This window comes from Cnephaeus nilssonii (genome assembly GCF_951640355.1).
Source record: "Cnephaeus nilssonii genome assembly, chromosome: 10".
Taxonomy (NCBI): domain Eukaryota; kingdom Metazoa; phylum Chordata; class Mammalia; order Chiroptera; family Vespertilionidae; genus Cnephaeus; species Cnephaeus nilssonii.
This window is the reverse complement of record NC_137081.1, coordinates 14,459,175-14,486,870: the sequence shown is the minus strand read 5'-3', so window position 1 is coordinate 14,486,870 and position 27,696 is coordinate 14,459,175. Positions and strand designations below refer to the sequence as shown.

Below are 27,696 nucleotides of genomic sequence, written 5' to 3'. Positions count from 1 at the left end.
ATATTTACTATCTTCTTATCTCTCTCTCTGTGTCTGTTTTCATTTTCATAAGTAACAATCCCTAAAGTTTTAGCCAATAGACGCAGTTCAACAATTTGGCTGAAGAATTCAAGCTACTAATGCAGCTTGAATTCAAGGCCATTTCCCCCCTTCTCATTATTTGAATGTCCTGGCCTCTTTGCCTGCATTCTCCCCTATGATCATACACTTGGATGTTGGAAAATACACGGCACAGACGGACCCTGCTGAACGAAGGGATCTCCCTCAAGTTGTTCTGGGAGCTGGTGTCACCTGCCCACTGGCCAGTGGGTGCCATTTGTTGGCCACATTCATAGCTTATGCTGCTATTGAGTCCCTAATTGTCTGTCTATTTCCCCAGTGATTAAGTTACTCACTGGATTTTACTAGCACTATCATGGAAGCAGCAGCTAAACAACAAGTCACTACCCGACTGTAATCGGCAGCAGCGCTGTAACATGCAACATGAAAGACAGGAGCCAAGGGCCCCTCCTGGCCTAGTAGCAGGGCCAACGGAGGGAGGAGATGGGGCAGAGGCTGGAGTTACTCATTCCTTACGTTTGGAATTTCAGATGAGTTTCTGATCAGCAAAGTAAAAATTTCTAGAAAACCCTATTAAGTCTGTGCTCTTTGCCTATAAATCTAACAGAAAATAAAATCTTATGAACAGAAGCGTCCTTTCAGGAAGTGAGAATGCACAGTGGTGTTTTGGAACCGACAGGTGGTTCTTATAAGGATTTGGCAGGCAATGACTAAGCATATGTGAACCAATGGACAAGTATTAGTGCTTTAAAATCTATAAATCTCAACATTTCTTTTTTTTAATTTGTCTGTTTCAATTACAGTTTACTTTCAATATTATTTTGTATTGGTTTCAGTGTACAGCATGGGAGTGACTTTACAGTGTGTTCCTCCCCCCGCCCCCCCACACTCCCGATATTTCCATTACTGTTGGTGCATGTTCTGAAACGGAGGCACTACTTTTTAAGGGCTTTCTCCTGGTTTGATACTTTGAGAATGGGAAGCAGAATAGAATTTGTGTTTGGTTATTTTCAGTCTATCCATCACTATCACAATCCATGGAAAAGCTTCAAGATGGGGATACAATAAAAAGAGACGCTCCTGTGAGAGACAGCAGGGAGACGCCCTAACTCTGCGTGCATAGTTCTCCCCTTTCCCTGGGAACCACGGGGCAAACCATCCCCTTACCCCGTCCCCTCAGCTATTTTAACACTGAGAAGGTTCCACATTTTACCAGTAGAATACATTAGTCTATGTAAGTTAATGTTCAAGAGAGTGTAGCTGCTCCTAAGGAGCAAATCAGACCCCGGGTTTAATGTGTCACTCCTCGGACTGAGTAAGTGATAGGAGAATTCTTCTCAGGTTCCCGCTACCTGCTGAAAGGAAAGGTCAGGTTTAACTTCTAAATTTTGGCTACTCACGCTCTTGTGACAAAAACCCAAAATGTATATTAATGACTAACTCTTCTGGTGTTACTCACCTTTGGGGCATGTGTAAGCTAAGCACTAAATGATTCTGTTTGTCCATGATTCATGAGAAAGGATACTGGAGGGTCCCATGGGTGAGGCGGCCGGTTAGAGGGGGCCCCTCCCCACCCACTCCCTGCACCGCCCCACTCACCGCCCAACACACACACTCCTCTTGTGGGACCGTCTGAAGAACTGACCTCCCCATGGTTCACCTTCCCTAAATTTCCAAACCAGACTCTACCTGCAGGTTAAGGCAATTTAGGTTCTAGTTAATACGAAATATATTACCTAAGAAGAATAAATTATTTTGGCACCAATTCGTTTGTCTTATTAATCAGTTGAAAACATAGCATGATATTTGAGGGGAGAGAGATTTGAACAGAGAAGTTTTAATGATGAAAAAGATGGAGAAGTCTGGACTTTGGAGTACTCACTAAAGAGATGTGAAATGGACAGGATGCCAGAGAGGGGGGCCCCTAGCCCTCAAGAGCCAGGCAGAGAGATGTAAATCGAGTGCAGACTGCCTTTCTGCAGTGGCCTAAGGGTCTGCCTGGTTTGTTTTATGCTGACACAGTAACACTTATTCTAAGCAGCTGGGCATATACTTTCAATGAATGGATGGATGGATGAATACACACACATACATACACTAGCCTAAACTCGCTAGCTCTCTTCCCAACAGAAAACCAAACTAATCATTTTCATGTTAGCCCTGAAACAAAACAATATTAGAAATGCTGATCTCTAAAACCAAATGACAATCTCTGCTTTTTATATGTCAGAATAATGGTGAGTTGTTCGATGTGACCAACTTTCTGAACATTAAACATCCCTGAACAGCTCGCTACCTTTTCAGTGAACTTTTCTGCTAGTCTTCCGTACCCATGGAGCTTAGGAATTGTCATCTGCGTGCCCTCAACATATGTCAGAACTGGCCTCGGGAGAAATAATGCGGACGGTGGTCCCAGCTTGAAGATTTTCTCGTGTTGTCTAGCTAGTGAGCGTGATCACCAAAAGGCCATGTTTAAGGCATTTCAAGGCCACTTGTTAAAAACACACTTTACTGAATTCTTCTCCCAGGAAGTTATGCAAGTAATTTCGCATGGCCCTGCCCCGCCAAGCAAACACAGACTCAGAGAATGTTATTGTCTGTGGGCGCTATTCAGAGCCAGCAGACAAAGGCCGAGCCTAAGTGGGCACCCAGCGCAGCTGCCCTTTCACCGGAGAAGTAACAGGTGATGACCTTTATTCACACGGGGCTGCCGTCTTTCAATTCACAGCCGAGAGGAACACGGCGCCTCAGTACCACAGCCAAGTCAGCAGTCCCCCAGCCTCAGGAGCCGAGGAACTCGTATTCACAGCCTCTCAGCACCCCTGATCCCCACGCCATTGTCCGCCCAGGCGTTAGCGGGCAGGATAACTAATTAGGAGCATTCGGATTTAACAAGCAGAAAAACAAAGTGTGACAGCTCGCCTGTGTTGCTCTGTGGCCAGCGCCGGTGCCCGCCACTGCCCGCTGCCTTCAAACGCCCCCACCCCCCCCGAGCCTAACGTGGGGTGAGGCAGGAGCGAGGCCTCAAGAAAACATCACTAAACCTCTGTTCGCTCCTTTAGCCGGGGTTGCTCCAACCAATTAATGAGTTCGTTTTCCATATGTTATCTGTGGAAAAGTCATGCCTTTTAAATAAGTGGATCTCTAACAAGCGCGCCTGTGTGTTTCCCTTGACGATCTTTCAGGAGGGAAGGAAGGGATGGGATGCTGTTCCGTGAGGATGGGCAGTTGGCAGCAGAGCAAACAGGCAGTTTCTCGGGGGAGCGGTGGGTGCCGAGCAGTTCCTGCCTCGGGTTCAGATCTTGGGTGGAGTGAGGAGTGACAGTGCTGCCACATGCCAGGGCGGGCACTGGGTCTCTGCTCCCCCAAGGCCTCCGTCTTGGGAATCCTGGTGATCTTACTGCTGGGTTTTGGTGGTTGCGTGATGGGACCAGTTCTCTGAGCGAGTTACAGTAGTTGATCAAGGTGGTGATACAGATTGCTCTTTATACCAGCTGATTAGTCTTTGCCTAGAGGAAACTTTGTCTGTCTGCAGACCCAGGCTCCACACCCAACTGTGTCCACACACCTGGTCCTCAGAGCAGTGAATGAGCGCGGGGCAGGCGGGCAGGCGCAGTGGCTGCGCTGGGAACCAGGTGGGAAAGATGACTGTGTTGTGAATGTTGGATAGAGAGCCTTGTCCTCCAGGTTGAGATGAGAATTCCAGAAGCCAACCCTCAGCCCGTCAAATGTAAACAACATTGTAATAGATGATACACCACAGAACTGAGTACTGTGTAGTCATTGCTGAAATCGCTTTCCTGGGCATCCAGTTTCCTGGCATCCAGCCATCTGGATCAGACCGGCGGTGGAATTGGACCCTCACACATGAATGATATGAGTCACTAGGAATAGACAGGAAAGGATTTGGATCAAAACTCAGCCATCACATGGTTAGAGAAACAGAAATGTCTGCCACACCTCTGGCTGGTTAGCATTAGTTAGCAGCTGCTGTGTAATAAATTACCCCAAAACGTAGTCACTTAAAAGTTGGCCTTCATTGTCTCCCCCCGTTACTTTGGGTGAGGAATTTGGGTCAGTTTAGTTGGGCGGTTTGGGTGTGGAGGGTGTTAGGAGCTTGCAGTCCAGATTTGGTCAGGATCGCAGTCACCGAAGACACCTTTGCCTCCCAAGGTGTGCGAATCGCACAGCTGGCGAGTTGGTGCTGGTGGTTGGTGGGAGGCCTCCACTCCTCCCCACGGGCCTGTCCACGGGCTGCTCACGTGTCCTCGGGATGTGACGGCTGGCTGGCCAGCGGCCTGGAGCGTGGAAGCAGGTGAAGCTGTCCTTCCTCAGGACCTGGCTCCGGAAGCCAGCTAGCATCACTTCTGCCCCATTCTGTTCATTTGAAACAAGTCACATTGTTGGGCCCACATTTATGGAAGAGAATTAGAGTTTCACCTTCCAAAATCAGGCTTGTCAAAGAACATGCGAATGTGTCCTAAAACCACCGTATCCTGTAACGATCGCATTTGGTATTTGTATTTTGCTTTACCATTTAAAAAGCATTTTTCCAAATAACTTTGAGAGAGAGGCAGGTCTGCCTTTTTCACACACCCCTTTACAGGCAAGAAAACTGAGACATGGAAAGTTAGCAGCTGGCCAGAGCTACCCAGCTCCTACCCAGTGACTGGACCAAGACGGAAGCCGGGGTTTTCCGGCTCCTTGTCCAGCGTCCGTCGGCTGTGCAACATGAGCGAGCGTCTGAGTATTAAAAACAGGCAGCCTCTTGGGTAATCTCATGCTTGCCATGCTTGAGACACAGAGATACAAAGGGAGAAATACTTTCAAAAAGCTCAAGAAAAGAGAAATAGGAAATCAGCAACGACTCTTTACAGTTACTTTCTACAAACAGCCTGAGAGGCCAAAGGAAGCAAGCGTTCCCTCTCATGTATGAGACACTCACAGCGAGTAGCCTTGGCCCAAGAAAGGGGTCTGGGTCCTTCCCGCTCACGCTAATTCTACTTCCCTGGTCAGACTTCCCTTAGGCCACCAACAGCCAACAGCAAAGGGCCCTTCCGGTTCTTCCTTTCTGTTCGGTTCAGTTTAACAAACGTGTTGAATGCCTTCTGTGTGCCAGGCACTGTGCTGGGAACAGGGCACGAAGGGGAGCAGTCACGGTCCCTTTCCCCATCGAGTTCACAGTCTAATGAAAGAGGCAGATGAGCACCTTTTAAGTCAATGGGTTTGAACACAGGGCCCTTGGGAAACACATCTAACTAAGTGTGGCCGATTCTGTTTTGTGAAGATGGACACAACAGTAGCTTTCATCCCACACACCCTTCGTACACTGTGACTTGGACATTCCTCCCATCGAGAGGGCAGCGGCGGGGTCTATGTTCCCTCTCCTTGAATTTGGATGGGCCTGTGACCATGGAGGAGATGCTGTGTGACCTCCAAGGCTGGGTCACAGAATGATACAGCTTCAACCTGGTGCTCTGTGGGGATGTTCGCTCTTGTTAACCAGCCATTATGTCAACCAGCCCATGAGGAGTCTTGGCTGACCGCCATTATCCACACCAAATACCTGAGTGAAAATACCTCCAAATGACTCCCACCCCTAGCTTGCAAGGAGGCTACAGAGAAGGCTCCAGATATCACGGAGCTCGGACAGGCCATCTCACTGTGTCCGGCTTGAACTCGGGCCTGTAGAACCTAAGCATAATGAAACGACTGTCTTACACCACTGGGTTTTGGAGTAACTTGTTTTCAGCCGTAGTGACCAGAACAAACACCCAGGAACTCAGCTGTCAGGGAAGCCTTCCTAGAAGCTTGGTTCTAAAGGAGACGTGAGGCCCCGGGGATGTGGGCCAGGCCGAGGGGAGGGACAGAGGACTTTGGGGCCCCGGGATCCCTGAACCCCTCGTGACCGATCACAGTGTTTCTGTGATGGAAATGAGGAGAACGTTTTCATTACAGACTTGGACGTTTCTGAAGAACGCTTTGTCTGCATGCTTCAGGCTTATTTTGATAAATTGTCTCAACAAACGTTCATGGAATGAGTATGATGGGGTCACTCTGCTTTCCTGAGAAATTGAAGTCTGTTCTAAAGAGTTTGTGAAAGTCTCCCCAGCCTAGAGATGCAGAGGGTAGAGTTTATAACCGTTCCAGCCCACCTGTGCACCTGAAACATGATTATTTGCTATCACCAAACCTCTGGGTTGGTGTTTTCTCCCTCTTCATTTAGCAAACATTTACTAAGCACATACTATGTGCCCATACTATGGTCACCTTGAAGTTGAGAGAGCTCGTTTTCTCAGAAAAGGACTAGTGATTCTTACTGATTGTGGTCAAACTCCTGTACTCTGCCTGTGTGCCGAGAACTTCTGGTATGAGGCTGCCCAGGATTCTGCTCAACCTAGTGGTACCCGCGGGACTTTACCCCCTGGGGCCTCCTGTCAACAGTCTACACTTGCTGCTGCTCTTCAGGGGCCGGGGCAACGAGAGAAAGCTCTTTCTTGTTAGGTGTTGAGGGCTTAGGAGGTTCTAGCACTTCCACAAAGTCCATGCACTGGACGATGCTCCAGAACTGGAACCGGAAGTGTGCTCGCCTCCAAAGACAGATTAGCACAGATAAGTGTGTCTTAGCCAAGACTCTTGGCTGTGACAGCAGCCTGCGGTTCCATCCACATTTGGAACTTGCTGCCTTTCAACATCACCACCCTCATTTTCCTGAGGAAAAAATAGAAGGTTGACTGGGACAGCTCTTCCTATTATGACTTGTTTTTTGTTTTTTTTTTCATTTCTGGCTAAATCCTGTTAAACCATCAACACATTTGCTCCTGGAATGTTAAACAAGATTCAGAGTCACCGGTGACAGCAGGGAAGATCCTTACAGCACAGCAAACAATGCAAAGGCCTCGGTCATTCGGAAAGCTGCCGAAGCATTAGTAAGCCTGGGCTTCGTAGCTGTCAGTTTTCTTGTCCCTCAAATTCACTTTCTTCCTGAGAGCAAGTCCTTCATTTATTCACTCAGATAAGAAGCAAGCAAGATCTCTGATGTGCCCGTTTCTGTGTCGGGTGCCGGGGGCAGGATAGAAAGGTGCAGCTGTAGGGGTGGCCCAGGCACACCGGGCAGCGCCGTCCGCATGCTGAAGGAGGGAAGTAGGGCTTTGGAACGGGGTTCAGTAGACTTGGATTACTGCAGAGGCCAGGCAAGTGGCATCTGTGCCCACGCAGGGCCAAGGTGAGGTGTGCGGCGGCCGTGATGACAAACCAGAGAGTGCCCCCCTCTGCGGGGACAGCTGCTACTCAAGTCGCCCCAGTTGTCATGCCTTCCCGTTTTCCAAGAAAAGCCGGAAATCCGTATTTTTATGTGAAATTTCTCAATATTTAAACACTCTGCAGGCCAAACAAAACACAGCCACTGGTTTTGACCTCTGCTTTATACTAGAGAATGCCTGCTTTTGTTCCGTCAAACTAATGAATGCTCAATTACGAGAAGGAATCCAGAGGTTAGGGTTAGATTGTGCTCCTCAAAAGCCTGCAGACCCCATCCCCAGCCCTCGAGGTCCTAATTGACAGACGTGCGCAGGCTGACAGCAGGGCTCTGAGAGTGGACACGCACAAGGAAACGGGCGAGCCATTCCAGGTCACTCTGCAAGGTCAGGGCAGCAATGCAAACACTCGGAGGTCAGGTGGCAGCAAGGAAGCCCCCCACTTCCTGGAGCTGTCGGTTAATAAATCATATTCAAACGGTATCCCCAGATTCCCTCTGCCCGGCGCTGCTTTGTGAGGTGGAAAATTAAATAGAAATCAAAATTAAGATGGCTGTCAGGAGACCAGCAGGCCAGCGTGAGGCCAACGTGGGATGGAGTTTCTGCCTGGAGCAAAGGTCTCCAAAGCGGTAATGATACCTGACCTTGGGCATCGCAGACGGGTGGATGGTGCAGTGGTTATGTGCTGGGGCCTTGGAGCCTGACTGCCCACGCTCAAATGCCAGCTCATGCCAGACTCACTAGGTGACCTTGGGCAAGTCACTTCTCTTCCCCAAGAGGCACTTCATCTCTGAAGTGGGGAATATAGTACCTTCCCCGAAAGGTTTTTGTGAGGTTTAGAGGCGTTAATATCTATCAGGCACTTAGAACTGTGCTTGAGCGGCTTGAACCTGAGTCTCAGCCTCTCAGCTTGCTCCCCAAACAACATGAACTTCAGCACCCACTCCAGCTTCTCCAGCCACCCTGGGCTCCGAGGGACTGGCCAGCAGCACGGCCTGAGTCTGTGCAGGCATCGGGCCCTCGGGCTTCCGGATCTCCGTGTCCCACTCCACCAGCGTGCAAGACAGCTGGGGCCCCCGGGGCCTGGCAGTGGGGATGGCGAGGGGGGAGGGTGCATAGGGGGCTCCAGAGTGAGGAGACTGTGCAATGTCTGACCTGGCCTCCTACCTGGAGAGGAGGCTGGAGGCTGATATCAGAGACTAGAGAGCAGAATCTGGGGACACCTGGAGAAGGGACCCCAGCTTAGAGACAGGACATTATTTTAAGACCACTGAGGACCCGAGGGCTCAGATCTTTGCAAGTTCTGTGGACAATGCCTGCTTCATTCTGCATATGACAATGTCCTGAATTGCTGCTGACTTCAGAGTCAAGTATATGAGCCTTCCTAGTGGTATAAGTACCGGTCTTAGTGTTGTTATGAGATGTGGACCTTTCCACCATGGCTCCCTGTAGCTAGTATTCTCCAGCGTCACCAAGACTCTGCATCTGTGGACACCAGACTCCAGCTGACACCACAGAAACAATGTTTGCTACACCCAGTTTGACCCCTCGGGTTCTGCAGGTGTTTCTAGGCCTGGATTTTGCCATAGCAGCAGGTGTCACCATATGGCTCAGCACCTGGGTAGGGAACGCTTCCCCCACCTCCAGGGTGGTCCTAGGCTAGCCTTCCCCTAGTGGCTGCACGGGGAATTGCACCTGGAGAAGCCACGCCCAGGCTAGGAGCTCTCCCTGAGGTTATGCTGGAGCACTCACGTGTGGCCCTCCAGCCTCACCACCTTTCTTTGGTCTTGCTGAGGGGCCTTCAGAGTTCGAACCAGAAGGTTGGTTTGGGCTTCCCCCAAATGGTAGGCACCTTCAGCACCTGTCTCTTTGAAGGATGCATGCCCTTTTGGTGGGCTGTGCACAGATACCTTTTCAATTTTACAGAATCATGGACTATTTTCTGTGCTTAAAAAAATATTGAGTCCACCCTAATTCTGCAGGTAGAGAAGGGAGGAGCTTACCAGACTGAAATGTTGGCAGAAACAAAGAGAATCCATGTTTCTTCCCACCTGCAATTACAGTTGTACTAGCTTGTAAAGCACACAGAATTTGCAGTGCATTCCTCCCTTGCAGTAGGGGGGAGGCCCCGCTGTGAGTGTAATTGGCTTTCCAGCTTCCTTTAATGCTGAGGCGGAAGGCAGCTCGGACTGAAGGGCCTTTACTCTTAGAATTAACCGGTGTTGAATTGTGTTTAAATTCCACGCATCTCCCTGAATGCGTGTGTTCCATTAAGTCTCACTCAGGAGTGGAAACACGGCTTACCTCTGAAAATGTCCCCGTCCCTAGCACTTCTCGGGCTTTATAAAAGCTGGGTTTCTTTTCTCTTCTAATAGATTTTAACTTAACCCTTATAGGGATTCTTCTTAGCCCTGTTAACCAGTGAGTTAAAGATAGATGGCATCTTTAAATGACAATTTTATACAGTACATCCAAATTTGGACCACTTTTTTTTTTTTCCAGGCTTTGGTTCTGTCCTATATCTGTTCCCAAAAAGAGAGTCACGGTCATATTTGGATAGAAACCACCTTCATCCCTTTACCTCTTGAGTCTGAAGTGTCCTCATTTGTGAGGTAAAAGGTTGCATCAGCAATTTTTACAGCCCCTTCCAGCTTCAGGACTGGGGTTCCATGACTTTATGATACTTGAGAAGCAGTGAAGTTGTGGAAGCCACTCTACTTACACCTACTCTCTGGGGTTTCCCGGACAGTTTGCACAAAGCAGCCAGGCTGTGGGCACAGCCAGGAACCTGGAGCTGGAGCCAGATCTCAGCCCCTGCAGTCCCCAGGGACAAATGTCAAGATTTTCCTTTGCCAAAGGTCAACTGATGATTTGCTTTTTTTGTCATGAAATAGCTGTTTCAAGCATTTTCACAAATATGCTATGAAGGACAGCTTATATAAACAAGTTAAATATTTTGATTTCCCATAGTCCTTAAAGACAAATTATCTCAGTACCTTATTATCCAGTGGCAGTTAGAATAACACCCAGCACACACAAGTTGGCCAATAAAAATATAAGAAGATGGTATGCCATGTGGTGGGTTTGCTACATCAGTCAGGTTATCTAGGAGTTGGTGTTTGTGTTGGGCTAACAGCGAGAGCCCACTGCAGCTCAGGTGTGCACAAGGGACAATAAACGGGGCATCATAAGAGAAGGTTTCGAGCTGAAGAATAAAGCGGGTCGGGGAAGGGTATTGTGAGTGGATTCTTGGCTAGAGCAGAGGTCAAGGGTGCAGAGAGAAAGTAGGCTAGGCAATCGCAGGTAATAAAACTACCGATTTGAGTTTCATCTTTTTCTCCTTTCTCTGCCTACTGCCTGCTGGGGGCAGGGTCTGTTCCTCTGACAGGCAGGAGGAGCTAAAGGGCCTGGGTTTTCGGTCTGCTTTCTTCAGTCCCTGAGCTAGGCACACTCACTGAAGGCAAGGGGCTTGCTCGTCTCACGGTCATTTCATATCACTTAGTCAAGGAGAGAGAGCGGAGCATTTAGAAAACCCACAACCCAGGGTGACAACAGCTTATCCTTTAGCAAGTCACATAATCTCTCTGGTGCTTAAAATCTTCGTAAAGTGGAAAAGCTGTCCTAGTGATTAGATTAATAATATCTGCTTTTTATTATGTGCCTCCAAGTGTTACTTTTATTATTGAGTGCTTATCTTTAGGCCAGACCCTGTTTGCAATGGGCACAGATGACCTCATTTGATCCTCACCACAGCCCTCTGTGATAGGTACTATTATTACCCACCTTTTACAAACGAGATGGACTTGCCCAAAGCTGTCTATCTAGCCAACAGTGGAGGAGCTGGGGTTTAAACCCAGGCTGTCCAATTCTAGCCCACACCCTCCCTTGTTTTGTTTCGATTTGGGATGCAGTGTTTCCGACTTAAAACATAAAGAATAACGGATACAGTCAGCTGCAGTTGAGGGGTCCCCTTCTCCAGTGGCACACTCTGAACCGCCACCTTGTACCGTTTCCTTCCAGCACCAACACTCTCCATTTCTAGAGGCAAACTGGTACCAAGACTCAGGAGGCAGCAGGGCCAGGTCCCACTATTGCTGAAGCCCCACCAAATGGATGGAGGAGGGAATAAGAGGGTAGAGTGGGGAACAGAACCTGATAAATGCACCCATCGCTAGCCCCAGAGTGTCAGCACCCCTCGGGCTAAAGATCCTAATGCCCAAGAGACTCGGTGCCGATGTGACCGGAGCCACCTGCCCTAAGTAGGCCACGGCTCCTGAAATTCGTACAGACGAGTTTCACCACTGCCACGCGGTCAGAGCAGTTCCATTCAGTCCAACCCAGTGAGTGCCCTGCAGCCATCAACAGCAGCAAAATTCTAGAACAAAGAACTAGACACCCCATAGCATATACCCATTTATAGTCCCAGAGGGAAAGCAGGCTAATTATGTGGGGTTTATGATACCATGGATTTGCTTTTCGTTTTGTTTCCAGGAGTTTAGAATGAGCACATTCTATATTCACAGCGAGGCTGACCTGGGTCAGTGCATGTTTACGTATTATCTAGTCTGTCCCAAACAGACCTTTGCGGTAGAGCGTCTCTCTCGCCCTGCTCATGTGTGTGTGAGCGTGCGCGTGTGTGTTCACAACTGCGACTATTTTTAATGCTCCTCCTTGCCCATTGGCTCCAATCACTGGCATACACACGTATCAGAGATGAAGCCTTGCTGCCCAGGACCCTGCCTGCCTGGAGTCCTGCTAGCATCCCTCCCACATAATGTGGTCAGAAAACCCGACTCTCCTGGAACGGCCTTCAGCCTAAAGCTTCTCTCCAGCCCCTGGAAGCACAGAGCAAAAATCTCTGGAGCGGCTGACATTTTAGGTGTGTATATAATTTACCAAACTCTTGGCCGCTCAGCTCTTAGCCAGTGGTCACAAAAGGAATTAGCAGTCCTCCCTGCTACCCCAAAACCCGAAGAAGGAAGGGTGTTACTCGACTTTGGCACAGCGGCCTGCTGGCACACGGTGTCAAACAGCAGCACGGCGGTACATGTTGGCCACAGACGGCTTTGGGGTGATGGAAGGGGCCAAAATAGTTGTGGCATAAGTTGGCCAAGGTATTAAGCAGATCTGAGTTTAATTTAACATAGAGATAACAACTCTTTTTTTGTTTTCCAACTGGCTGCTGCTTTCTTTGTCTCCACGGGTCCAGAATTTTCAGCCAGGAGTCAGTTCATAAGGACATTCAAGTCCTTTCAAAGCGAGAGGTAATGGTCTTTCCATGGGCTTTCACGTTTGGCCGGGCAGGCTGGGGGAAGGATGAAAAGCACGTGGGATCTGGGGAAAGCTGAAAATGGATCTTGAGGCTTGAATTCCTTCTATGAGTTTGCTTAAGCCACAGTGCCTGCGCTTAGAATAGAGAGGCAGGCAGTCTGTCTCCTCAGGATAAGGAAGGATTTGGAACTCAGCTACTGTGAGGTCTTGGCCCCTACTGTGTTTTCTGGTTTGTTTTGTTAGCAGGAGCAAGTTATTCTAGTTTCTTGCTGCTGGGGTTTTCTTCAGCACGCTTACAAGCGATGCGTCTCCACCCCACTGATGGCAATGGGGTGGACGGAATGGGATAATGAAAGGGGTGGAGAGAGAAGTTGATTCAGCTGCTTCAGATGAGGGAGGCAGAGAAACCTTAGACCTCTGAGTAGCTTCTGAATTTATCGAGGGTGGGGAGGGAAGGGGACCACAAGGCCTGAAGTCATCCCAACCTGGGTCTCTGAGATACTAGCGTGGCCAGTGGTGCCAGTTGGGAAAACCAGCTTATTGCTTGAATTACAATTTTATTACCCGTGAAGTGGCTAGAAGCAGAGAAGAAGCCATAGTACTTAGGAAAGTAATCAGCGAAGTGTGACCAAAAGGGATTATTAGATTTACCTAAAAATGGTGGAAATGGTAAGTTTTATCTCTATTTACCACAATAAGAAAAAGAATACTATCACCTTAAAGAATGGTTATGAGCACACCAGGGAATTACCGGCACTCCTTGACTGACGGACTGTGTTTTACAGCCTCTCAAGTGTTTAAGTGCTAGGCGTTACGCATGGTGGTGCATAAGTTCCACGTCTAGTGGGCAGTGCTGGAAAAGCCCCCTCGTGGCTGTCCTCCGCTCCGGGCTGGGCGCAGAAGGGGAAGATTTTATGGTTTTTGCCAAGACTATGTTACTCATTCCCATAATACTATCCACCTGTGTTACTTGGCCTCAGGTCTGCTCCCAAGAGCCTTTTAAAATAACCCATAAGTGAAAGATGCAACCTTAAGTCTTTATCTTATTCATCCCGGTCCCCACCGCTAAGAGCAGGGCCTGGGCAAGAAGTGCCCGTTGAGTCTGAGGTAAGTGGATGTGGCAGTTACAGGAAGAGGAAGGCAAGAATGAGAATGAACTCAAAAGACGCTGTTAACTCTGGCTCTGTTATTGCGTAAGAGAGCGTTTGTGAACTGAAGACCTCACTAACGTTTATCTCTTGTTTTCTCTGTAGGGCTGCCTTTCCAGTAAACCTTTAATTAACCACAGTCTGTTGTTTAGCTCCGGCAGGCCCTCTGAAAGGCAGGCTAGCAGAATGGTTGAGAGCCAGACAGCCTGGGTTTGCATCTCGGCTGCATCTTAAACTTGTTGTGCCTCAGTTTCCTTATCTGTGAAATGGGGTTAAAGTACATACCCCACAATGTTGTGAGGTTGTTACAAATGTGTAACGTGCACAGAAGAACGCCAGGCACACAGTGAACGCTCTGTGAGCCTGTTGTTCAAAGTCCTCTCGGTCATATTAACAAGGTGCAGCTGATTTATGACACTGTAGTGTGGCTTTATCATGTACTCTATGACCACAGGTGCTTCCTTTCTCTATTTTTTTTTTCTTCTAACAGTGAAAGCTACCAATGAATAGCAAGGACACCTTAACTGACGCTAGAAACTCAGATATGTTACAAAGGGGATTCCCTGCCTGGACAATTGGACATTTATTTCAGCTTCTATTTCTACCAATCTTTTCTAGTTTAGATGACCTCAATTTCTCCATCTCTAACATGGATAATAATTTACTTTATATGACTAATAAGGAAATGAGTAAACCATATATTGAAGTTTTATTGAAGTATGTTAGCAAGTTATTAAAAATGGGTAGTAAAAATGCTTTGTCAAATGGCCCAGCAAGCACTGATTCTAGAAATTTAAAAAAATACTTTGAAAACAGTAGTTGACTTGTTAGTAATCATACCCTTTAGAAGCCATATTATAAAGCTAAGTGATGACAACCCAATAGAAGCAGCAGAAGAGACAATATGTAGTCACCATGATATAGAGCTGACACTCAAAAATCAGAGTCTGGCCCTGGCCGGTGTGGCTCAGGTGATTGGGCATCTTCTGTGCACCAAAAGTTGCTGGTTCGATTGCCGGTCAGGGCACATGCTAGGTTGCGGGCTTGATCCCCGGTAGCGGGTGTGCAGGAGGCAGCTGATGGGTGTTGAGCACTCACATCAATGTTTCTTCTCCCTTCCTCTTTCTCTAAAAATTAATAAACTGTTCACTTAAAAAATCAATCTGGTTGGGGTGATATTGCTTAGTAACATTGCATTTAAGAATGATGGCCTTTTCTATCATCAAGTCTTATAGCACATTCTTAGTAGCAAATTACTTTATATATCAGTGTGCACAAACAATGCAAATACATATTATATACTGTCATTTATTTAAGGAAATGTCTCCTTCCTGTAATTTGAAAATTCCCCAGTAACTCCATTTTATCTTTTTTTAAAAATATATATTTTTATTGATTTCAGAGGAAGGGAGATAGAAACATAAATGAGAATCATTGATCGGCTGCCTCCTGCACGCCCCCCACCGGGAATCAAGCCCACAACCCAGGCATGTGCCCTTGACCAGAATCGAACCTGAGACCCTTCTGTCGGCAGGCCGATGCTCTATCCACTGAGCCAAACCAGCCAGGGCCATTTTATTTTATTAAGCACACATTCTCACTTGATCCTAACTACCTGCTTCCGAGGATGTCCTGTAATTTATATTGCGGGCACTACCTTGTGACAGGGAGTATGAGTACTACAGCCAGTTCGAGATTCTTAAGTAATGAATGAAAAACAAAGAGGAAAAAGTTATAACCTGTGAGTGGGGGAGGGCCAGGGTGGCCGGAGGAAGGGAGGGAGGCCTTGGCCCAGGAATGGCATTGGAACTGGGGAGAAGGGAGGGAGCTGGCTGCCTCAAGATATGTTATTTTTGCTGTGGCTTCTTGCTCCTCTCCACCCCCACCTCTTCCAGTCTGAGCTTGGAGTACAGTTGAGTTTTCACCACAAAACTTGGCTAGGCCTCCTCAGGGACTTTCTCTTTCCCATCTTCCCATAAATTATAGGTTTGCACATGAGAGCAGCACAGATGATTCCCATTATCTTTTGGGTTGGGTTAGGATTTTTTTTAACCTCCTGCCCACTTGTAAATGTGTATCCTAGTTCAGGGAGGTGGTGCATTGGCTAGCCTAGTGCCTCATCCACCGACGAATTGATCCCCCTCTTCCTTCATGGGATGGCTTTAACCTGGTTTCCTTGACCATGTGACTGGGGTCATTCTCCTTGGCCTTCAAATACTCTCAGAAGTCATCGCTCCAGGAGAGGGGGTCCTTGTCTGAGCTGTCCACCGTACCCCCAGTACCTGGAATAGTGCCACACCCACTGCAGACTCCCCCTGGCTATATGAGATTTTCCTCCTTATTTTGATGGTGAAGTGACATTTCTGGTTCACTATTATACCTTCACCAATGAACCATTCAGATCATTGTAAAGCAATCAGACAGCTCTAGGAGAGTTAATTTACCCCAGAACATAGAGGCCATTTATAGGTAGGGTGTAGAACTCACTAGAAGCTAGAGCCACCCCTAGCAGTTAAGATTTATTGACCACCAATCTTGGGCACGCTTTTTGATTAGATTCCCAGACCAAATGCAAATTCAGTAAAGGAAGGGGAAAGGAGTTTTCACTGCCTCACATCTGCTCTTATTCTCCTCTGTTTGGTCTCCGAAAGTACTCGAGGTAAGCCTTCTAAAAGAAGTAGGTCCTGGGGAAAAGGCGCAAAGGAAAATTAAAAGATGTGACCCAATTCCACTTTCAGGGTCTGGAACATTCTATTGCTTATAGATATAATAAGAGTAGAGTGAAGGAATTTTTTTTACATGTCCTTGACAGTGTGGGAGGAAGAGGAGAAGTAGGAAAGGAAAGGTAACATTTTCAAGAAAAGCATAGTTAATCTTTGAAGCAGAATTCAATAGAAAAGTTGAGAGACCCGCCTGAAAGAGCAAAGCAAATGAGGACCATAACTTGGCCTACTCAGAAGAGAAGCAGCCTGGCAATGAAGAGGTTGGTAGAGAAAAGGGAGACAAGTTACAAATGAGGGATTCTTGACAACAGTAAGGAAAACCTGAAGTGCTCAGTGGGACACGCTGGAGGAACAACCAAAGGGGGAAGGAAAGGAAAGCGATCAAGATGCTACCGAGAAGCATGTTGTAGAGACAGAAGACCCTGTCCTACCGTAAGTGGACAGGGACTGAAGAAGACAGATATTCTTCAACTCCAGGTCCTTGGGAGTCAGGCCACCGTCAAGGTAGACTCAGTGTAGGCTCTAGAGATTAAGTTTCCAATATGACCTTATCTTCTGTTTTAATAAGCTAAATATGTACTTGTCCACTATCTCATGCCCTAACCTTGACCAAGACCCACTAAATTAATACCCTCTCTTTCTGCTTGACTGCCCTGGCAGCACCCTTGTTCTCTCTGTTCTAAATATAGTTCCAGGGACAAAAGGGATGAGACACATGAAAGGCGGCAGCTTTGGATATGTTAATATGTGTCTTTCTTGTTCAAGACCAGCTAATCCATCTCAGGAGCCCCCTAGAACTACTGCTTTTTGATGTTAGCGTATTTATTTGATGATTTGGTGATAAGTCCTCCCTTACTGTATTTCATAATACAAATTAAATCATAACATGTGTTGCCACTCGGAGGGTTAAGTCTGACATTAATTCTGTTGTTTGCTCTGAATAGAGGGATCATGGATTTCATACTTTAAAACCTAATGTATTTGGGTGGCATTGTTTGCCCAACGAGTGACTTTAAGGTTCTGAAAGCTGTTCTCTACGGTGTGACCTTTTTATGTCAAAAGCATTGTTTACTGTGCCATAAAAGAACAAAAACGTATCATTCAGACTTGCCCTTGCCCAAGAAAATGGGGCATGGAAGGAAACGTAAACCAAATGAACTATAAATTGTCTCCAATGCGTGTGGACCAAGTTCCCTTAACTCACATTAGCAAAGAAATTGTCACTCTTCTCCCCAGCTGTTATGTTCTTCCCAGAAATGTGTTACTGTATTACTGTATGCCTGGCATAGTCTAACATAAGCCTAGCCCTTTTCATGCTCCCCAGAGTATGAGAAAATAAGTATACCTCACATTTTTAAACTCCTAATGTGTCACTTATGGTTTTAAGAGCTTAATGTGTATCTACTCATTGATCCTCACAGCCAACCTGTGAAGTGGGTATTACTGTTATGCCCATTTCATAGATGAAAACCTGAGGCAGAGACCGTAAATAATATGCTAGCTGGTACATGGAGAAGTCTCAGAGTGAACTCAGGAAGACTGATTTAGCCAGTGCTTTCAATTACTATTCGAGGACACCTCTGAGTTCATAAATGCTTACCAAAATGCTATGAGTTTGTACAGGAGATGCTTGGAGGCTGTACATGGTCATGGCATTAAATAACACTTAATCACATAATGAGAAAGTTATTCCCTTCAGTCTTCTTTCTGTCCTTCAGGTGAAATCAAACAGGAAGTTTCATCCTGGGGCTGGTATGACTTGAACTCCTAGCACCTGCTAATCTTCCTTTCCAAAGAGAGTTGGCTGCCAGCTCGGGCCTTCGCACAGTTGTGTTATCTTGATATCATGGCAAGAGAGACTGGCTTTCCACTTACGGTATTCATAGAAGCCTTTCACTTTTAAATAAACTTAACAAATGATGCTATTGCAATTAAGTAAATAATAACACAGGTGACATTTGTGAAGGTGTTTTCACATGCCTGAAGTTTGGGAAACACTGTCCTCATTCTTCTGTTTTGAAATTCACTTTAAAGCAGTGGTTTTAGCGAACAATAAGGTCTCTTGTTCTCTTATCACAGACCTTCCCAACTTCCCTTGTGGGTTAAGGGCTCATCTGGGATGGAGTTTTCACCAGGTCATACAAACAGAGGAAAATAATATAATGCGGTGAATTTTCAATAGCACCACATATATTCAGTTTAAAAAATTTTTTTTTCCTGAAAGCATACTGTTTCTATTTTTTTTGGTGTTAAAATCTCCTTCCTTTCTTGTGAAATGACAGTGACAGATGATAGATTTTGTTCTTATTGTCCTTATTTGGCAAAGTTAAAAATTGTAAACTTTTTAACCTTTTGCACTCGGATGTCGAGTGTGACTCGACACGGTTAGCATTAAATCCCGAGTATAATAAAGGAATCGAGAAAAAAGCAAGCGAGTGCAAAGGGTTAAAAGTTATAGTGACCCAGAAAACATGAAATTTGGGTACCATTGGGTACCATATTCATGGTATGGGGCCTCTCAGTTGCTTAGCAGTCTTGAGTACTTCAGGAAGGGTGATATGGAACCACACCAATCTTTCGTTCTAAAGTGCATTTAAGCATTTTCTTCAGGGAAATTATTAAAGAGTTCCTGCTTGTGAAATTCTCTTAAGTGTGTAGTTTTCCTATCAGGACTGCAATACTAATTATTAATGAAATAATTTTTGAAAGAGGAAGTATCTCTGAAATACCTAGTTATTGCAACCAATCCTTACTTACCTACTTACACTTGCTAGGTTATGTTTATTTCATTTTCACTTCCAGTATGAAAAGCTCAGAGCACAATTTAGAAATACTTAGTCACTTACCCCACCCCCGCACCCCCCCCCACCCCCCGCCTCTTTAATGTTGCTGCTGTTGATACTGGGACTCTGGAGAATAGAGAAATTAAAAATCTTGGACATATTTTAAAAGATTATAGAAGGTCACTTTTTCTGTTCTTCATTGCTTTGACTAGCATTGTTTCATATAATATTTCAGAGCTGGTCTGGAAAGAGGCCATTTGGAGACATAGAAATATGTATAAAAGGAAGAGGAGGAGGCCCAAGGTACCCAATATCAAGGAGGCTAGAGTCGGAAGGATTAACTGTAGGGCCAAAGCACAACCAAGAAGCAAAGTTCAAAGACTCTAGCAGGTTTTAAGGTGGTTTTTCTGAGTTACCTATGGAAGATCTAGCAGTTCAAGGCCAGCAAACCCAAAGCAACAAGATCATTGCCATATTCACTGCTCAATGCAAGAAAGTAAAAACTAGTTAGCTCTCAGACCCAGATATTCCCAAGCACCTGGGTCACTCCGTAGACTCAGTGGATATTACTGGCTTGCGTGGAGCTTTTATTTTACTAATTCTAAGACAGATGAGTAACCTTGTCTCTTTTTTGTTGTTGTTAATCCTCACCTGAGGATATTTTCCCATTGATTTTGAGAGAGAGTGGAAGGAAGGAGGAGAGAGAAACATCGATGTGAGAGAGACACATCAATTGGTTGCCTCCTGCATGGGCCCCAAGCAGGGCCAGGGATCAAGCCTGCAACTGAGGTACATGCCCTTGACCAGAATTGAACCCGGACCCTTCAGTTTGTGGGCTGACACTCTTATCCAAAGTGACTATTTAAGTATTTCTAAATTGTGCTCTGAGCTTTCCATGTTGGAGGTGAAAATGAAATAAACATATCTTAGCAAGTGTAAGTAGGTGGCTAAGGCAAGTAACCGTGTCTCTTACATGGCTTTTCTTTGTAAAAGTTCTCATCTTCTTCTACCCAATGACCTGTTTCAATAGCAGATGCCAATGCCTTGTTTCTGGTCTGACTCTAAGTCTGTCATGACTTAGTACAAGGGGACCTGGATCTTTGTTTTCTTGGGAGGAGCCATGACCTCGAGTACTTGCAAGAGGCAGGGCCAGATAAAGTATGTGGACACCAGGCAAGCTAATTGGTTAGCATCCTACTCACAGATACTCTTTAAACATATTTTCAAATATGTACTAAAATAGTTTGTAATATATTTAGTAGATAGGGGAAGGGAATCTAATTCCTATTAATAAAAATACATGTATACCTCTTTGTTTCTTGTTTGCAATTTTTACCAAATCAGACCACTTTAACCTTTATGTAATAAAATTACTCTCTTGCACCCATGTTAGTTGGTTGCTTACTCAGATGACTGTCAGCTGCTTCATTTCAGGACTATTCCCATGGCCTACAGTTGTTCTATGCACCTTACACATGCTTACCACCAAAATGCTAGTTCCCAATATATAGCTAAGTTATGTTTTTTAAAATATGTTTTTATTGATTTCAGAGAGAAGAAAGGACAGGGAGCGAGAGATAGAAATATCAATGATGAGAGAGAATCATTGATCAGCTGCCTCCTGCATGCCCCACACTGGGGATTGAGCCCAGATCCTGGGCATGTGCCCTGACTGGGAATCGAACTGTGACCTCCTGATTCATGGGTTGATGCTCAACCACTGAACCACATCGGCCAGGCCAGTGGGTTTTTTAAATTTTCACTGCTATCTACTTACCTTCAGGTGGGACTAGTTCATTTGCCGGTAATTTCAGGAGTGGCTGTGGGAACCTGAGCTCACCGGCACCTTATTTGCAGTTTATTTGGTTATGATGTAGTACAGTGTGTTAGTTCATGCCCTGGACTGCTCGGCCACACCTTAATCTAACTCTGATGGGGCGGGGGTGGGGGGGAGGGGGCGGCGCTGAGAAGACTCTGGACTCTGTTATTTGGGTTTCTAATCCCTGATAGAATAGATCTAAGGCTACAGAAAAGAGCTCCCTGGGATTCTTTCCATTTTCTATTGTGTAGGCCATGGTTTTGGAAAGCACAGTCACAAAACAGCACACACATCTTATCTTCCCCTTTCAGTCACTTTCTTTGCAAGCAGGGACCCAGAACACACAGCTGAGCACATGCTACCAAAGGCTTGCCAACTGAAGTCACATGGGGAGCCTCCCAGGTGTAGTGCATGATTCAATACACCTGAGCTTGCTGAGCAGGTCTAACAGGTACCAAGACACAGACTTGGATCTGCCTTTTAGCCTGAACTAACCACATCATCAGCGGAAGATGATTTCTGTTACTTGATTAGCCAACTCTCATTGTGATAACGGAGACCTCTTCTAACTGTTTTTCAGAGAGAGAGAGAAAGAAAACAAGAGAGAACAGCTCTGACCATGGTCTGAAGCCAGGCTGCTGTCACTAAGCAATAAGGAAAAAAGCTCAAGCCGCCCTTGCATAAGTGGGAATTTGTGGTTTCTAAAGCCGCCCGTTCCCCAAACGACTAAAATATGTTATTGGCATTTGGCACTGTTTCCTATGTTTTGCTCTCCTTAAATTTCTCTTTAAAAGGGTTTGAGTTTAAAGGCAGAACCACTGAAAAATGCTATTTAATCATAGAACTGTGAAAGGCCAGCCCAGAGTTAACCCCAGGATGCCCTGTTTTGTTTTGTTAAACCAGAACCTTGAACCAGGCTTATTCCCAGGGGTTCTAGAAAGCCCAAGGGTTGGCGGGAGGGAAGGAAAAGAGGGAGGCAGAGGAAAGAAAAGCCAGCAGACCAAACCGGCCCTTGGACATCGGAGGGCGCCGCCCTGCACGGAGGCCTCCCTGCCCCCCTCACCAGGCCAGGCCCAGTGACTCCATGGTTTACACTGTGGAGAGAGGAGGAGAAAGGGAAAGAAGATGGAAGAGCCACCCACTGTCAAGGGCAAGAGTCACAGGCCCTCTTGGCCCCAAATCGATTTTTAGAAAGTTTTTCCAGATTATAAATGTATGCTCATTACAGAGAATTGGGGAAGTAGAGAAAATTGCTAAAGAGAAAATAGTCATCAGGCAGCATGGCAGAGAGGTTCAGATCCCAGCCCTTGGCAGACCCGAGTCTGAGTCCCACTTCCCAGCGTCCTCATCTGTAAGGCAAGGGTAGTGAGATCCTTATAGAGGATGAGAGGATTGAATCAGATGACATACCCGGCTAGTGCTGGCCGCTGCTGCTGTGTCAGTGTTATTATCAGCCCACCATCGCAGTGAGCATGTAGGTAGGGACCCATCCGCTAGTTCTTTTCTGTGCATGTCTAGATATAAAACGTGGCTCATTCTTCACAGCATGTAAGTTTTTAGCTTTTTTTTTAACATGCTAAATAATTTTCAGAAGCACTAGCTATTTTGAATTCCTGTATAAGATCTCATCGGCTATAGTTAAATACCTTCTCCTTTTGGTTGGACATTTAGGTGATTTCGTATTATAAATAGCATGATGATATACATCCTGTACAAACTTTAGCTTCTGATTAAGATATATTCAGAAGAAGGACTACTATAGTCAGAGGATTTGAAATTTTTAAAAGTTCTGGATACAATTTACCATATTTATACCCACCAACAGTATAAACACGTTCTCCCTCATATCACTGAACGATTAGCCATGTCATTTAAAAAAATACACACACATAGTTTTGGTCATTTTAGAGACCAAAAAAAAAAAAAAAAAGATTTCTCATTGTTTGACTATTTTTTTATTACTTGTCTAAATATTTTTTATGTTACTACTTTTTTTTAATCCTCACCTAAGGATATTTTTCCATTGATTTTTAAAGAGAGTGGAAGGGAGGGGGAGAGAAAAACATCCATGTGAGAGAGACACATTGATTGGTTGCCACTTGCACCCTGACAAGGGCTGAGGATTGAGCCTGCAACCGAGGCCCTGACGGGAGTCCAACCCGAAACCCTTCAGTCCATGGGCTGACGCTCTATCCACTAAGCCAGGGGTCCTCAAACTTTTTAAACAGACCGTTGGAGGGCCGGACTATAGTTTAAAAAAAACTATGAACAAATTCCTATGCACACTGCACATATCTTATTTTGAAGTAAAAAAACGGCAAAAACACCGGCATGTGGCCCTCGGGCCATAGTTTGAGGACACCTGCACTAAGCCAAACCAGCTAGGGCTATTTTTTATGAATTGTTTGATCATGTCTTTTGTCCATTTGAGGGCAAACTATCTTTTCAGTAAATTTATATAAGTTCCTCATATATTAGGCTATCAACACTTTATGTGTGATATGTTCACTAGTTTTATTGTTTGCCCTTAGATTTTATATGTGACTAGAGGCACGGTGCACAAAATTCGTGCATGGGGGGGGAGAGGCGGTCCCCCAGCCTAGCCTGCACCCTCTGAAATCCAGGACCCCTCGGGGGATGTCCAACTGCCAGTTTAGGCCAAACTAGGGATTTTGGTCGTCCCTCACTAAACCCCCTGCCGGCCTGGTCGCCCCACACAGCCTGTTCGGTCATCTGTTAGGTTGTTTCGGTTGCTTAGGCTTTTATATATATATAGACTTCTTTTTGATAAACAGAAGTTTACAACGTGTATGTGTTCAGATATGTTCACTTTTTCCTTGTGTGGTTTTTTTCTGTAGCTTTAAAACTTGCATAGCCTTCCCCATGTTCAGATCAGATAAATGATATTTTTATTTTTTAAAACAGTTTATTTACACATTTAATAACAAATTTCTGGGATTTATTTTACTTTGTGAAGCTATAGCTTGATTCCTGCGCCAAACTGTTAGTCATTTTTGCTCCACTTTTTAACGATCCGTGCTTTCTGTATTGACTTTTGATTTCAATTTCATCATAATCTAATTACATATGTGTCCTGGAGTCTGCTTCTGACCAATCACTTCTACTTCCTCAATCCCAATCCCAATGCCAGTTCCAATTACTTAAATATTATGATATATTTTAATGTCTGATAGCCCAAATACAGCCACATATTGTTTTACACAATTGTCTGACTTAGGCCTGCTCTTTTATTCCTCCAGATCGACTTTGGAATCACCCTGTCAGCCCAATTTACCTTTTAAATTATTTCAATAATTATGCTGTTCCAAATTGGATACTTGTACTTCTTTTCCTCAACAATGAGACTCTTTAGCTTGGAGCTTGAAAATATACATGTGGAGTTTAAATATCTGCAAAAAGGCATTTAGCCATCTTAAATGCAAGTACGATTGGGTAATCACAACCAAGTGCTGCCAGATCTTGTCGGGAGGCCATCGCAGAGCCAGCCACTTCCTGTCGAGTTGTGCGGCTTTACAGATTGCACGTTAACATTCACTCCTGAGATACAGAAGCTGAACATATACCAAATGTTCAGATGCTTTGGTGGTTTTTTATCCTACATCATCAACAAGAATGTTAGCTATTCCAATAATAAAAAGCTTTTCAAGATCAGTTCAAAAATTGCCCGGCATGGCCTTTCTGGCTGCCCACAGAGTCTTCCTCCATTGTCCTCATGTTTGGAGAGCCGCCGGCTCATCCTTCAGGAATTACAGTGTCCCAGGAGCTCGTGAATCCCACGTCCCCTAGAGGTTCTGCTAAAGTGTATGTGGTGTTTAACTGGCAGCAACTTCTCCTTTTGCCCTCTGCCTTCATGCCATCAGACCGTAACCCCATCTGACCAAAGATTTGCCATTTTGCTTGGACAAAGTTGCAATTTAAATGTTTGTTTCTAGGGCCTGCAGTGGGAATATTCGAGAAATATTCTGTTTCGGTTTTTTTAATGCAAAAGTTGCATGCACTCGGAAGGGGCCTAGGTTGGAAATGAAGCAAGAGCCATTCCTCCTTAATTGGTGGCCTGTTTATACCTGTGGACGGCACAGAGCAAGAGGGGCCTAGCTGGTGGCTAAGTACCAAAGGCCTTTGAAAGTAAGTGGCATTTGAGGCAGGAGTGAAAGGTGGGGGTGGTGGTGTGGGAAGGACCGAGCCCTGGAATCAGGTGTCCTGGGTTCAGACTCCAGCTGTGATGGGTATTAGCTCTCACCTTCATCTTTCTGTGTCTCCGTTTGTTTAGCTGTAAAATGACTATGTACTACTTATTTTGGGTAGTTGCAGTAAGAATTAGAAATAAAAACAGAAAGCTTTCAGAACTCATGCAGGATGATAGCAGTGAATGATATTTACTAAGATCAAAACTTTTCCAGGGAATAATGAGTACACAGCCATCCGCAGAGCAGATGAACAGGTGGTAGACAGAAACTGGAAGCAAGTGTGGGAAGACAGGCTTGTGGGAAGACTTGGCGGGGCAGGGCACACGAAGGAGTTGAGACCTTATCCTATAGCAGCTGAAGAGGCTTCAGGGGCTTCATTGAAGAAATGCCAGCTCTAGGATGGCACGGAAGCCTAGTGGTTAGCCCTAGGCTCGGGAGTCCAGCTCCCTCCTCTGCACGTTTAAGTGCAACCTTGGGCAAAGGACTCAAGCCTTGTAAGACTCAGTTTTTCACCTATAAATTGGTAATGATAAAAATACTGACCTCTTTGGCTCCTGTGAATAAATAATAATAGTAACAGTTACTATTTAATGCTCACTGTATGACTGGCAATGTGCTAAGTGCATGACTTGTCTTATCTTAAAGGAGATAAGGCATTAAAGAGCTCAGGGCAGCAACTGGCACATATTAAACAGTCAGTCACTGCTGTGGGGGATATGTAACAGCTGATGCCATTATTCTTACTGTTTGGTCAAATCTGTATTTTCTAAGATCCGCTGGTGGTAGCATAGAGCACGGGTTGGAGCGGTTGGAGCTGGAGGCCAAGAGCACACATGGGGCAATAGTCGTTTCACATACATGTTTAAAATTCACTGAGTTGTGCACTTGAGATCTGTGCACTTCACCTATGTATCTTATACCTCAATTTAAGGAAATACAATAAAAGAGACCAATGAAACCTCTTCTCCCAGTTTTCGTAAGCTACTCTACAACTGCTTCGAGTTTCAGTTAGCCGAGCTCTCGCTCTCTCGCTCTCTCGCTCTCTCTCTTTCTCTCTCCACACACACGATTGTGAGGGACTGATTCTTTTCAGTTACCCATGCTCCTGAAGGACAGGGTGCCCAAAGACAACTGAAACCTCTACACCAGGGGTCCTCAAACTTTTTAAACAGGGGGCCAGTTCACCGTCCCTCAGACCATTGGAGGGCCGGACTATAGTTTAAAAAAAAAAACTATGAACAAATTCCTATGCACACTGCACATATCTTATTTTGAAGTAAAAAAAACAAAACGGCAAAAACACCGGCATGTGGCCCGCGGGCCGTAGTTTGAGGACGCCTGCTCTACACTCATACAAAGTTCTGACCCGTTTGAAAGCTTTCCCTTTACCAGAGCTCCCAGCAGTAGCGAATGAATGCTGATGAGCGTCTTTCTGGCCTGGCGTACACAGACGGCAGAAGGGAGAAAGGCCGGCCATCGGGGTGGCACAGAGAAGGACGTTAGATGCTGGGCCAGATCACAGACCCTCTGTCCTTAGCCCCCTGGGAGCTGGCTGCTTACGGGGCTTCCTTTCTTGGGGCACTTTTCCATTTAGGTTTTACCAAGCCTCTGACATGTCACTCACAGGTGGACATACTATTCCAAACTCGTTTCTCTTTGATTACATTTGAATGTCCTGTTGTAAAACCAGTTTCCATTTCTTTCTTAAGGCCAAGTCTAAGGCAGGTCAGTCAGTTCATAGACTTTCCTTTGGAGTGACACCAAACTGAGTGGTTAAAGACATGCAGGTTGGGTAGCATCCTTCCTCTGCACAGTGACGTGAAATGGTTGAGACCTTTGAACAGATGGGGAAGGGACTTTTTAAAATCTGATACCAATACTGTTTCTCCTCCTGTGGACTACAAAACACAATCTAAAACTGTTGGAATTTCCAGACCAACCAGGTGACGGAGATCAAGTAATGTGCCTGCGGGGATGGAGCCGGGCGGGTAAGTCACTCCTTAGAGGCCGGAAGGAGAAAGGCCCGGCCCAGCAGAGCTGGGAAGAGGCATTGAAAACGTTTAGGTGAGATTCATAGAAAAACGAAACGTGCATTCTAGCTGATTGCTTACTCACTAACTCCCAGTTAGGTATTTAAAGAGATAAGATTAAATGTCTAGAATTCAGTGATAATTATGTAAACAAAAACCACCTTAAATTGCCTGGCATTAGATACGGCTGTTGACACTCTGCATATCTTATAAGTCATTCTAATTGGGGCAATGTTCCCTTCCAAAACCTAAAAAAACCGTAAGTCAGGAAACATTCGATTAGACACACAGGTCTCCTTGGATACAAGCATTGAGTCTGATGCAGGCGCGATATGTTCACTGATAGGCAACTTCCAAAGAACTTTTGTGCAAATAAACATGTTGTGGACGAGTGAAAG

The 27,696-nt window shown here is 45.6% G+C and overlaps 1 protein-coding gene across 5 annotated transcripts in view; it reads left to right on the top strand.

Moving 5' to 3' along the window:
* Positions 1–27,696, top strand: part of PLEKHM3 (pleckstrin homology domain containing M3) — a 165,428-nt gene that overhangs the window by 92,258 nt on the left and 45,474 nt on the right. The window contains exon 7 of one of the 5 annotated variants that reach the window (XM_079782001.1): positions 5,348–5,943. The exons of the other annotated variants lie outside the window; for them this stretch is intronic. Within the exon in view, the coding sequence (XP_079638127.1) occupies positions 5,348–5,395 (48 nt within the window). The 3' untranslated portion in view covers positions 5,396–5,943. Of the gene's footprint in view, positions 1–5,347; positions 5,944–27,696 lie in introns of those variants that run through there. 5 annotated transcript variants of the gene reach the window in all.